At 50.9% G+C, this 12904-nt stretch overlaps 1 protein-coding gene across 1 annotated transcript; it reads right to left on the bottom strand.

Moving 5' to 3' along the window:
- Positions 1-378: 378 nt before the first annotated feature.
- Positions 379-4881, bottom strand: LOC122386182 (helix-loop-helix protein delilah-like). The gene is made up of 3 exons (XM_043375133.1): positions 3817-4881; positions 2787-2851; positions 379-2270 (listed from the first exon to the last, which is right to left on the bottom strand). Exon 1 carries the CDS (start codon positions 4518-4520, stop codon positions 3864-3866), a length of 657 nt encoding a protein of 218 aa, XP_043231068.1. The 5' UTR covers positions 4521-4881; the 3' UTR covers positions 379-2270; positions 2787-2851; positions 3817-3863.
- Between the last annotated feature and the right edge of the window lie 8023 nt (positions 4882-12904).

Consider the following 12904-nt stretch of genomic DNA (forward strand, 5'->3'; position numbering starts at 1 on the left):
CCATCAGTAAGATCATGCAGGACGTGCGCCCGACGCCGACACGCACCTCGCGCCGCACCGAGTGTGACAGGCGCTCATGTGCGGCGCGTGGCCCATGTTCGACAGGCGTCACACCCTAGACACTTGTCCCCTGGAGATCCTTTACAAATGGATGGCCGGTCGTGAGCTCAAAGATCCGGTCATGGTTCGGTGGTGCTTGTAGATCGTCCAGGGAAATCCAAAAAGGGGTGGCTCGTCGGAACGTGCCACACATACATATTCTCAGGAACTCAAACAGATACGAGCAAATACATTATTCATTCTTGAAAATATAAACTAAAGCAGGATAGACGATAAAGATGAAAGCACCTGCTTCTTTGCTCATGCTCAGCATGCCGTCATGTTTGTGCTGAGCTGATAGGCACATGTTTTCATGCAAAATGACATGTTGAAGGGCTTGAGTCACATAAGATTCCCGTTGACCTGATGTATTTGTACCGGTCGCATGCAAACAAAGAGGATGTTGACACAAGCCGACAGGGTCCGAACAAGTTGTACTATAAAACATGAAATAGCATATTGTTGAGATTTTAGTGTACGCCGACTGCACAGTGCACATTTCATTTCGATAATGCACGCCAGGATGGCAACGTGTTTCGACATCATTTCATGAAAAGCTTGTCTTTTCTCAGCTGTACCACACTACGGCATATGATGCTTGTCGCTTGTTTACATGCATATCAAAGGTATTAAGCCACATGAAGAGCTAACCGACAAGTCAACATCCAGGTTTGACTTTGAGTCGTTTCGACAGCACGATTACGAACGTTACTGTATCAATGCTCGAGATCCAAACTAATATCGTCCAAACACTAAAGCATTATCCCTATCACACAAAAGAATATAATTCGTCTTTATCACTTCCCATTACCAAGAGCTCTAATATTATCACGTCACTCGTGCTCGAGGATCAACCGGAGCTCGGAGACCACCCATGGTGTCTTTGTGGTCCTCCCGCTGGTTCAGCAACACTTCACCTCTAGTCAGCCGGGTCCCGACCGTGTTGAAGAGCCCCTTTTCACGTCGGAAAGCGGTTATCACACGAGTAAAACATAACCGGCGCTCTCGGGACCGGCCCAAGCCGTGTTCAGTAGCCATAAAAACGGCGCGATGCATGTACATGAGACATTTGGAGGATTATGTGCGAGATGATCTGTCTGATGCATGTGAACAGCCGCGGCCGTCAGAGACGGTACCGCCGCTCGCTGACTGGCCCCGGACCTGAGCCCGCCGTGGACTCTGAGACCTCTTAGACTCTCCACGGAACTGTTTGCCCAGGTGCTGACCAGTGACCACCCTGGGAGGCTCTCCTGCTGAGTGCCCTCTCCACGGAGCTCCATGACAAATCCAAACCGCTCAGGGGCCTGCTCGACACTCGGTTAGCGCTAAAGACAGCGTGATCTCGGCTCTGACCACCGCCAGGTCAGTCAGAGTGGAGGGTCTCGGTGGTTCGGTCGGCGGGTTCGGTGGGTGATACGGATGACTTCACGCTTCTGTCGACGTCCAGCGCCGGTCACGGTTGCACCGCCATTCCCTGAGGCAGAGAGAAGTTGTCAGACCAGACCCGGGGACGGGCACGGAGTGAGACTCCGACTCGGAGACATCGCCGTGTCGCTTGTACCGGAGACATGGTTCCTGTCAGCGCGACCGGTCAAAACCATCCGCAAAATGCAGTATTTTTGTAAGTATGACTGCCTAAAACCGCAACATCAATGGTATTTCACTTTATGAGCATTGACAGGCATATTTTCCGACATGCATCATTCCTGGACATTTTTTGAATAGATTATTGAGCCGTGAATGAATGTACACAAGGGTGAGGCCGCGTGGCTCAAGGTAAAGGCGGCTCCTGTATAGCTATTTGCCGATTCACGGTTTGATGCGCTCTGCAATAACCATCGACACTGAACCCGAACAGGTTCATACCAGATTTATCACGGCAATTACATCGTAAACGTGCACAGTGCGGCCAATGGTACCTAAATCCGTGAGACTGCTGTACGATTTATTGGGCCTCTGTGTCCGTCTCTGAGGTCGCTGTTTATTGAGGCGGTGTTACACGGGTGCGGGCTGTTCTCGTTGTATAGTGCGATCAATACCTTTGACGTCCTCCGGTCGTCAGATCGAGTCGTGTGTCGGCCATCAACAAGTGTCCCTGTCCTGCAGGGGCGGAGGGTCCGAGGATACCGGCTGTGCATCCTGTTTTCATGAGCGGACTCGTCAATGCAACACTGCAAACATATGGATAAATAATATTTTATTTGGTTGTTTATAATAAAAAATCAGTTGTTGGTCCAAATGAGATAAATAAGATAAATGACATCTCCCTAAAACTATCGTAAAAGTGGGCAGGTGTGTGTGGAATCATTCATCAATTCGTTTAGTGCCTAAACTTGCCGGAAAAGGTTTAGCAAACCATTATAGCCTAGCCAGTTTAAATTATTTTAATTATAGCAAAGAGCTTTCTATTACAAGCATAATAAATCTAATATGACTAGTTGATGTATAGAATAGAACATATGCACCCTGTTGATGTTAATCCAAGTGTCTCATGAGCTCAAATGGGAAGGCGCCAGAGACATGTTGCTCTATCTGATCGGAAGATAGCCATAGCCATTTGAGTAGACATTTAAAACGACGGCCAAGGCCGTTTGATTCCGTGATCTGCTATCTGTTCGTGCCACGCCCAACACCTCATCTGCATGAGACTTTGGAGCCCATTTGTGCTCGCGCAGGTAAAAACCCACCTGGGTCGACCACCGGTCTTGCCATGAGCTCTTGGAGACAGGCGTGAGCTGGTGCCGCATCATTTCTGCAAACAGAGAGCAGCTCCCGGTCACGTAAGAGGCAGGAAGAGTGGAGTTAACCGTCACCCAAGGACGGGTCCTTCTTGAAGCAGCGCTGAGGTCAGTTGTCAAAACTCAAGGACGGCACTCAAGGACGGTGGGTAAATGCCTACAATAACGAGAAACGCGATTAAAATAAGATATAAGAATATATAGAAATATATAGAATATATAGAAATAAGATATAAGATATAAGATATGAGAATAATTGCATATCTCCTTTTCCATCGCCACCAAATACCGCTGTTACCTAGCCTAGGAATCGTTCTATCTGTGATCTGTATGTCTTCTACAAAAGATGCATGGCGTTCCATTGCATTATCACAGAACAGCACGTCGAAATTAATTGTTCCACTGTCCTAGTTTAGTTGATTTCACCATTACCACTGTTATGCTGTCGCCACCAGGTTCGATGTTCTGCTACAGAGTCTGTCACCAGGACAGCTCAGCAGGACTCTGTTCACCGACTGGCTGTCATACAGTCCCTCCCCCTATCTCTTCCTCCTCCCCCTCCCCCCATCGGCTGGCTCGTGCCGTCGTCACGCGGCAGGCAGCCACTTCAGATGATGACCGCTGGAACGGTCGGCAGAAAGCTGCACGGGCCACCCGCCAACAAAAAGAATGACCGTATTTACCGTCAGACCAAGTCATGCACGACGCACGTGAGATGGTGGCGCAGGGTGCGGACGGTGAGGACAGGGCAGCGTCCAGGGCGGAGAGGGACAGTTTTGGCAGTAGAGTGGGACCAGAAAATGTAAAGGACTAACGCGTAAAGTGGAGGCAAAATATGGTTTATATCAAGAGGAAGGGAAAAGGCGCTCTGATGACAGGGCAAGAGCGGTTTAGATCATGCTGAACATTGAACGTGGAGGCCTGACGACGAGTTGGATAGGTGTGACGGCTATCTGTTCCTCTCGTCTCTATATCTTACCTCTCCTGGTCGTTTGGTGGGCCGACCTGACGCCCCTACACATGGCCTCAGGGGCTGGGCAGGTCCCCGAAGTCGGAGCAGGTCACACTGATGCCCTCGTCTGGATCTGAGAGCAGCACATCGAAACCATCAGGCAGGTGGAAGTCCGTCAGCTCGTCTAGACTGTCGAGTGGATCAGACGCGTCCAGGGTGGCGTCCCGGAACATGACGGAGCTGGTCGGTGGTGCTGCGACCGCCGCGGTCTCTGGGGGAGAGGGTACCGGAGGAGGAGGCGCCGGACTGACTCTCGGTGACCCCCCGGATATTGTTGAAGACCCCGAGGAGGCTGACGGCGCCGGTGACGGCGGCGGCTCCTGTTCCAGCGCCGCGCCCAGTGCCTGGATGTAACTCACCGCCAGTCGCAGCACCGTCACCTTGGTCAGCTTCTCACCCCGCTCCAGCAGCGGCGCCGGCAGCGCAGACTGCAGCACCTCGAACGCGCGGCCGATGTCCTTCATGCGCTCCCGCTCGCGGAAGTTGGCCGTCTTGCGTCGGTACTTGCTGAGAGGCGCTGCACGCTGTTTGGGGCGCGGCGCGCGCGGCTCGGCACACCGGCGCTCCGTTTCTTGCCGCTTCTGCAGTGAGCGGGCCCGCAGACTGTAACTGCGTCCGACGCCGGCGATCGGCGACTGATCAGACTCTGACGGTTCCTGTGTCAGCGTCATCGCGCTGCTGAAGTTATCCTTCAGTCGCTGTGCAGGATCTGGAGTCACCTAAATCGAATCTCAGACGTCTAAACTCGGCTCGTATCCGCCGACGTCACCTAAAGCTGTTGGATCGGCCTCTAAGCCACTCACGACCGTTTCCGTGGAACCTCGTTTACGCTCTCGATAGCCAAGGAGGAGGCGATCCCGCTGCTGCCGTCGCTGCCCCGTCTCTGGCCAGACTGGCTGGCGGCTCGGCGCCGCGCGGCCGACCCGAGGTGCGCGTGGGCGACACTTGAAGGACCGCGGCGCGATCAGGCGCTCAGTGTTTGGGTTCTGCCCAGCTGCTAGCGCTGGCCGAATTGCGTAATCACAGCGGAGGCGGCGGCGGCGGCAGCAGCCCGGCGTGGGAGGCCTCATTTGCCGTTTTTAGTATTTATGGTCTGGTTAGCTCGCGTCACCGGGCTCGAGCCGGTTGTGTATCAATTTAGCGTGGGTTTGAAGGAAAAGGTGTGAGGACGTCTTTACGTGTCACAGCGTTCGTAGGAGACCGGTAAATTTAGACCGCTTGACACACGTCTGCCTTGTAACAGTCAAACTATTTCAGCTACCACACCAAAACCGCTGCACCGCTGTCGAGGAAAATTGGAACGCGAACTGTGAACTTATCATCAAGCCCGTCACCGTGACTTTTATGTGCAGCGGCGTGCCTACCAATGTCAAATTTGTTTTTGATAGACATCCGGCTGGGTTTTTGCGCAGTTTTTCGGCCCCCGTTTGTCAGTTGTGTCCTCACTGCCGCGGAAACCGTGACAAGCGGCTCCGATGGCGCAGATCAAACGTCCTTTTCCAGTCAACAGATGGAGGCACGTTTGTTTTTCAGCTGTGAACTGACTGGTTTTCCTGAAGCTCAGTAGCGCTATCAGTTCCGCAGTAATGGCACGTCAAATCGGATTGCATTCAGGTAGGTACGATTCGGCCATCCCGTCTGACACCCCCGGTGCCGGTGTGGGGCCTCGCTCGCGGTCGACGGTTATTTGCGTGCGTCCGAATCCGTTAAATCATATTGCTTTAAAAATAAAGCGATAGTTGCAATCAAATGCATAATTCAGTGAGCGATAAATACCAATGAAAATGCTGACGGTCCGAATTAGGCACAGTTTGTTAAAATCCCATTGAAAAGTTTCCATCAATGACCAAACTTACAGTTGCACAACATCGCAATGTCGAGGCCACGAGACTTCATGCGGCTTCCGGCTACCTCCTTTGTCACGTTCGATTTTAAGTAGGAAAGAGCTTGCATCATTTTAGTTACGAGAAACGCTTCAGAAATAAATGGCTATATACTGTTCAACGGCCTACGGATATTGGTAGCTGATGGCGTGCTTGAAATGCATTATTATGTCGAATGCATGCCAGTGGTTTTCAATAATGTCTCTGAGGCACCGCCTAAAGTACCCAACAAACACCTAACTACTTAATCGACGTTAGAAGACGATCCATCACGAGTGTACATAAGTCCATCTCTTCTCTGCCAGAGCCCTCCGTGTGGTTGGCAGTCCCCACAATACCGATCCGTTTATCTGTCTGCCGCGCCACATTTGACCCCGGGCCGGTCACAACCGCAGCGGTCAGGTCGTTCTGTTGACTCTGACGCGCCCTGAGCCCGTGAAAATCGCTGCTAATCGCAGAACGCGGCGATAATCGGCCACTCCGGTGCCTTCGGCGAGCCTCCCCACATGTATTAACCTTTGGCTCGCCCTATCAAAACGGCATCAACGAAGAAATAATTAAATCGACGGAGTCTGAGGTCATTAGAGAGTGAGTGGCGTGGTGGGCGGGTCCTCGAGATCGGCTCCCCCTGTGGTGGCCCAGCCGTTCAGAATGGATTTCCTATTTGGTGGAGGAGCTAGACAGACAGTGCGTGGGCTTCGGCTTCCACACGCTCTTTTGTCGGCCGCAGCCGCCCCTGTCCCGGATTGGCCTCTAGATGAATGATGGGCGTGGACTGGGTCGATAGAATGGGGAGGAGCCGCCGTCTGACAGATAGACAGACGAGCGGAGAGCCAGACGGACAGACAGACATACGGACAGACAGACAGACATACGGCAAGGCAGACGGACAGACGGCGAGACAGACTGACAGACAGCGAGACAGACGAGCAGTAAGACAGACAGACAGACAGACAGACAGACAGACAGACAGACAGACAGACAGACAGACAGACAGACAGACAGACGGACAGACAGACGGCGAGAGAAACAGACGGACAGACCGACAGACAGACAGACAGACAGACAGACAGACAGACAGACAGACAGACAGACAGACAGACAGACGGCAAGACAAACAGACGGCGAGACAGACAGACGGGCAGACGGACAGACGACAGACAGACAGGCAGACAGACAGACAGACAGACAGACAGACAGACAGACAGACAGACAGACAGACAGACAGATAGACAGACAGACAGACAGACAGAGTGGCTAGACAGACAGACGGACGGACAGACAGACAGATAGCTGACAGGACAGGGGGACGAGCAGTATGAGGCTCGTGTAATATGATTCAAAGTAGCGTCATTATCCGCATACAAAGTGCAGGCATGCGACGCGTGGGCTAAATTTGCAGTCATCTCACAACCATGATGATTGATGCTAAGGATACACCCTATTGCGCAGATCCCACAACTGAGCATTATTGTTGCATCTGATCTTGAGCAAACGGTAAATCCAAAGTAAGTCCTTCGGTCGACCTGCACAGTGCACATAGGAGTCCTCTTGCACCGCAAGGACATTGTCAATCAAAAATACCTATCTGATTTTCCTTGCGCTATAAATTGTAGTCAATCTGAATATACCCATTGGGTCCGTGATTGATTTGTGTTTCGCCTTTTATTCAGAAGGTCCGCAATTTGTCGGCGCCCACGCTGGACGCTTTTGAAGTCGATGCTGGTTGACACTGATAGCCACACTGAGTGATATACAGCGGTGGCGTGGCACCCAATTCGCTCTAAAATGACGCTAGCTCAACGCCAATCGATAAGGGGACAAATGTCTAACACATGTAGGTAACCATCATGCGGCATCAAGTAATGGTGTCAAGTCTTTTCTTTTCACCTGTAAAGTAAGTACCTACAGCAATGCATCTATCAGAAACTGAGCAGCGTCCTTATCTCAAAGCATGATGTGGTAGCACTAGTACGTGCACAACACTTTTGACGTTGGATAGGTGTATGACGTTTACCACGAACATTTTACCTCACATACTTCTAATCAATTTCCTTGCTTATTTTTAGATAAAGGCACGCCAATCAAGCATATCCAAGGGCGTGCGGTGTGGAAACACAGGTGATGTCATTCTTCCAAGGATACTCCAGCACTAAGGAGCAGTACCACCTCGTGTAGGTCGGTCCATTTGTAAACGCCTATACCACCCAATCAGCAAAACTGCTCCTCCCTCCGAACAACCTATAACCAGGCAGGAGAAGGATAATTTTCATTCGCCCTCCTCCTGAGCTTGACTTAGCATCCCACTGAAAAGGCATACGCTCAGATAAGCGTTGTAGGCGTTGAGCCCACCACCAGCTGGAAAATCATATGACTTAAATTTATATTTAGGTTCCTAACACGAGAGTATGTGGGAGTTCCTTTGAGCTGACAGGTAGCATTTCAGGCTTCAGCTCCACCTAAGGATTGCTATTTCGGTCGCTAAAGTAATGTGCAGCGCATTATATGACGATTGACGGGCGGTCATGCAGCGTTACTGAAGTCATATTTTACGCGTGTCTGATCTGACGACTGCCATTAGCCCTGAGAATGTTCTACGTGGGAGGACGAACCTGAAGGATTGTGAAGCCTGCCTGCAACCACGTGGACCACCGCGAGGGAGAGACTATTAGAGCGTAACCAATCTGTATTACGTGTAAATGACGACTTCCGGATCCACTCGCCAATCGACCGCACAGTTCGAATGGGGTATTTCGTCGAAATCCATAGTAATTTATTTGGATCAAACTTGCAGGATAGATGAACGCGATTAAATGGCTGGCAATTCGAGATCGTATTACTGAGTTACGTCGATGGTGGCATGTGGGAATATAAGTGCCAAAATAAAATCTGGTTATCCTAATTGCATGACAATGGTCGGGCCTAAATTGCGCCAATTCGATAATAGTATAGGGCATACTGGCTGTTGAATTGTTGCTCTATACCAGGGGTCGGCAAATGGTGGGGCATGCCCCCTTTGGGGGTAATGGAGCCCTTTCGGTGGGGGTAATGAGGGATTCTGAGAAAACCTATCTTTTTAGTTAGTGGCTCCATTGATGGAACCCTCGTGACTATTGCATCCCAAGAAGGGGACACAACCCCGAATGACCTGCCGACCACTGCTCTATACCACTAACAGTTTAAGCTATGAGCATCTGAAGGGCTGACCCATGTGGTCAGACGGTGCCAATCGCTGTTAATTGTCATTGTCATGAAAACTTCAGGTGAAAGGATCGAACGGTGTCCGGCCGACACTGGTAGACGAGTGCAATTTGACGGCCAGTAACGCAACTTCGCATTCGAGCCGTTTGAAGGTCTGTTTGAAGGCGTTTGAAGGCGTTTGTTTGAAGGTCAATTCGTCCCATAATTCGTACACTAACCATTATATGCAGTGCAACCTGTCGCCCACCTCTACCCACTGACCTATCCTGCACCCCTACCTGCCGAGCGACCTCTCAAGCCATCGACCAGCCCCGTGCCTCCATCCAGTGAGCTATCCATACCCCACCTACGATGACCTATATAGTTACCTACTGCACCCCACCTTCAGTGACCTTTTTACCCGTACTTCCACTCAAGACCCGTACCCCAACCCACGGTGTCCTGACCCCGTATACCTCCACCCAAGACCCGTACCCCAACCTGCGGTGTCCTAACCCCGCACCTCCACCTGCAGTAACCGTCGCACCGGCCGTCCTCCGGGACCGGGCGTGTCCGGTCCCGCCTCTCTCCCGCTGACCCGAGACCCACGTCACTTCCATCAGCTATATCTGCCCATCACACGCACTGCGCGCGCGCAGGGCGGGCCAGGGCGGGACGCACAATACAGGCTCGTTACTGTCAGGAGGTGCTCCCCGCGCAGAACTGCACCACCCCTGACGCGCGAGATTGGCCATGGGCGCCGCCCCGGATATTGGCCGGGTGAGAGTGATAGAATGGACGTTTTTGTTTTGTGAGCGCACTTATTGTTTTAGGTGATTTTCTAGTGAACTTATTCCGTGTGAACTTATACTATCTTGCTGATATGTTTGGCAAAGTTATCTAATTATTTGAAATCTACCGACAGCTGAGTCATGCATATCCCCTAATTGGTCACAAAAAGTGTTTTATTAAATGTGCGCGATGAAAATGATAAAACAAAATGGTAGGCAGTGAGTCTTTAATCATTAAAAGACATGGAATATATCGAGCGATATGATGAAAACAAAACATGACAGCTATACCTATGTTTTGGCTCCGGGGCGCAGTCAACGACATCAATTAGTTAGCGGGAGCTAACTATTATCAATCATTGCCGTCCAATTAAAGGGAACTTATCAGCACAGTAGCTCCCTATCATTAATTCCAATGGGCATTTACATGCACCTGATTTAGTTATGTGCTACCTCATTCATCTATTCGTGGATGCTTTTTAGCATATGAATATGAGTATTACTTTTTTTCATACGTGCAATTGATTTTGCCTTGTTTGCCTTGAATTCTATGTTTGCCATTCCTGCTACGAGTCCTGACCATCCTCAGCTCTAACCTTCCCTTCCACGGCGTGTCCTACCCCCGGCGCCGCTGCGCCGTTCCTGCACGTGACCTGCCCGAGGAGCGCCAGGGGACACGGCGCACGATGCTAATGCGCTCAGCTATTAGCCATGTCGTAAAGAGACCGCTGAGGGTCGCAGGGCACGGCACTCGCTACAATGTCCCGTATCGGCGGAGCGAGCGGCACGGGCTCAACTCAGGGGTGGGAGGGAAGGGGTTCGGGGGTGACCTGCGCCGCTCCCCGGCCAGCGCCGATGGTGTTCCGATGTCCTGGCGTGTGCTGCGTGCCGCTGATAGCCTTGGCAGGGGTCGTCGTGCCGGATTCTGTGCGACGGAGGTGGTCCAGAGATGGTGTATGATCTGCGGACCCGGGGTTATGTAAATGGTAGGCCACTGCACTCCGAGCGGCTAGCGCAGAGCTGGAATGTGCCAAAATATTTCGTGCATGGTACCCGAGACTAAAAGAGTGATTGGCGGTTATGTCTAATGTCGCGTAGATAAGAACCAATTTTAAGCTTGGGTGGTAGTAGTGCCACGATAAATGAATTCAAGCTGTTGAATGGTTCCTAGAACCTTACCCACTTGCTCACTAGATGATAACATATCAAACTAAAATAAAAATTATATTGATATCACCGGACTATGTGGAAAGATTGACAAAAAAAACTAGGAATTATCGCAATAGTTTATACTTAACATAGTACTAATTAAGTTACATAAGACAAAGGAAGGGGAAGAATTGCAGGTCTAGTAATGTCAATGATATCGTCTGATGGCAATACCAGCTGTTTTGGTCATTATTTGAGGAAATGTACTGTTCGCACAACTTTCATGCCAAGTCGTTGTTAATCGGAATCGGTTTTCTACAAAGACCACGTCTGTAGTGCTCAAAGTTGCATGAAAATTACTTCCAGGCATGTGCTTGTGGTTCCTGTTATGGAGCCTCAAACGCATGCATTTTATTCAAACTGTGGTTTCCGATTAACCATTCTTTGTGCGGAATTTGCGTAACTGTGCCCACATCTTTCCACAAGCATTATCCAGTGATAAGTAGCGAGTGCACGCATGCCAATCCTGGTCTATTTCTCAGGACAATCGAGAGTGGAATACATTATTGAATAATGCAGGCCAGCAGTAAGAAGATATCGCTTGTCGACAGCCGATTAACCGTTTTAGGACTTGCGCTGCCAAGTTGGGCTTTACGTGTGCAGATTCAATTAGGGTTTTGCTGGATAGTTGCGGCTCCACATCCCGGATTTGGACCTTCCACAGTCTGAGGTGAAAGTAAGTCATCTGCACGACTTGGCGTAAAAGTAAGAACCCAAACCAAAGTATGCATCCTATTTGCATCGCTTGACGACTCTTTAACGTGGTGTGGTCATGTGCCTGAAACGATTTGCATTTATTTGCTGGAAATACTGACCAATGTCTGCCATCAAATCTGCTCCATCTCGGTTTCCCAGGTCCAACCCATCAAGAAGACGGAACACCCTAAACGTGCTTGGTGTTGAAGGATGCAGCTGGGAAATTTTGCCACTGACCTTCCTTATAGGACTGGGCACGAAAGCAAAGTTGTTTATTTCCGAAAGGCGTATGGTTCTCACTGCTCAGTTATGGAGCTCGTCAGGCGAGGAAGCCTGTCACTGCGGTTTATGAGTTTGATGAAGCTAGGTAAAAAAGTATTGAGGTAAGCTGTCAGCTATACTCGTACTGTGCATGTGAGAAAATGAGCTGATGTGCCACCGCCACTGACCATTCGATTGTCCTACATTCTGTCAAAGTTTGTCAAGCATCCGTCAGATTGTGATCGTCATTCCTTGTGATGGGGCCCAGCCATCCCTTGCCATCCCGGCCGGGTCAGGTGTCGGTGTCACGGGTCACCGGGCAGATGCCACCCGTCTCATTGATTGGTCACGGCCGCCCCTCCCCATCCCTCCTCCGTGGCGGGGCGCGCGCACCCCTAATGAAGTGCTCACGGCCCACCTAATGGATTGCACATTTGTCAGTCGCCCCGGACGGCCGGACTGAGGCGCTCGGCGGAGGCAATTATGCGGCCCGTGTTGGGTGAGAAAGTGTATTGCCGCCACTGGGGCCTGTGTGGAATATTGAATAGTCGCGAGGGGGCCGGCCCACCGAGCATGGTCAAATTGTTGTGCAGAGCCAGTCATGTGGAACGATGGCAGCCGCCGACGGGAATAGAAATGAAACAACTGCCGACTCTCATGGCCCTGCGAGCATTATTTACTGTTCGGTGAGCGCCGTCAACTCCTTATTCGGCACGGACAATGACAATGGCAGCAGGCTGCAAATAATAGCCGTCTGTTCATGTCATCTTCAGGCGCCCGCTGCCGGCATCAGAGGCTCCTCAGCCCTTCCCCAGTCGTCCCAGCCGTCCCCAGCCATCTTTATCACTCCTGCAGATATTCCTGCCATTTCTGACATCCCTTGCACTCTTGTGCATCGCTAATAATCCGTTTTCTTCCCAATCATGAGCTTCCTAATCGACATACCGGCTACCGCTACCACACCGCCGTTCTTCCTTTATGCATTACAATTTACAGTTTTACCTCTCAGCCTGAAGTCTCATTCCGATGCTCCCT

This window comes from Amphibalanus amphitrite, unplaced genomic scaffold, assembly GCF_019059575.1.
Source record: "Amphibalanus amphitrite isolate SeventyFive unplaced genomic scaffold, NRLGWU_Aamphi_draft 000243F_arrow, whole genome shotgun sequence".
Taxonomy (NCBI): domain Eukaryota; kingdom Metazoa; phylum Arthropoda; class Thecostraca; order Balanomorpha; family Balanidae; genus Amphibalanus; species Amphibalanus amphitrite.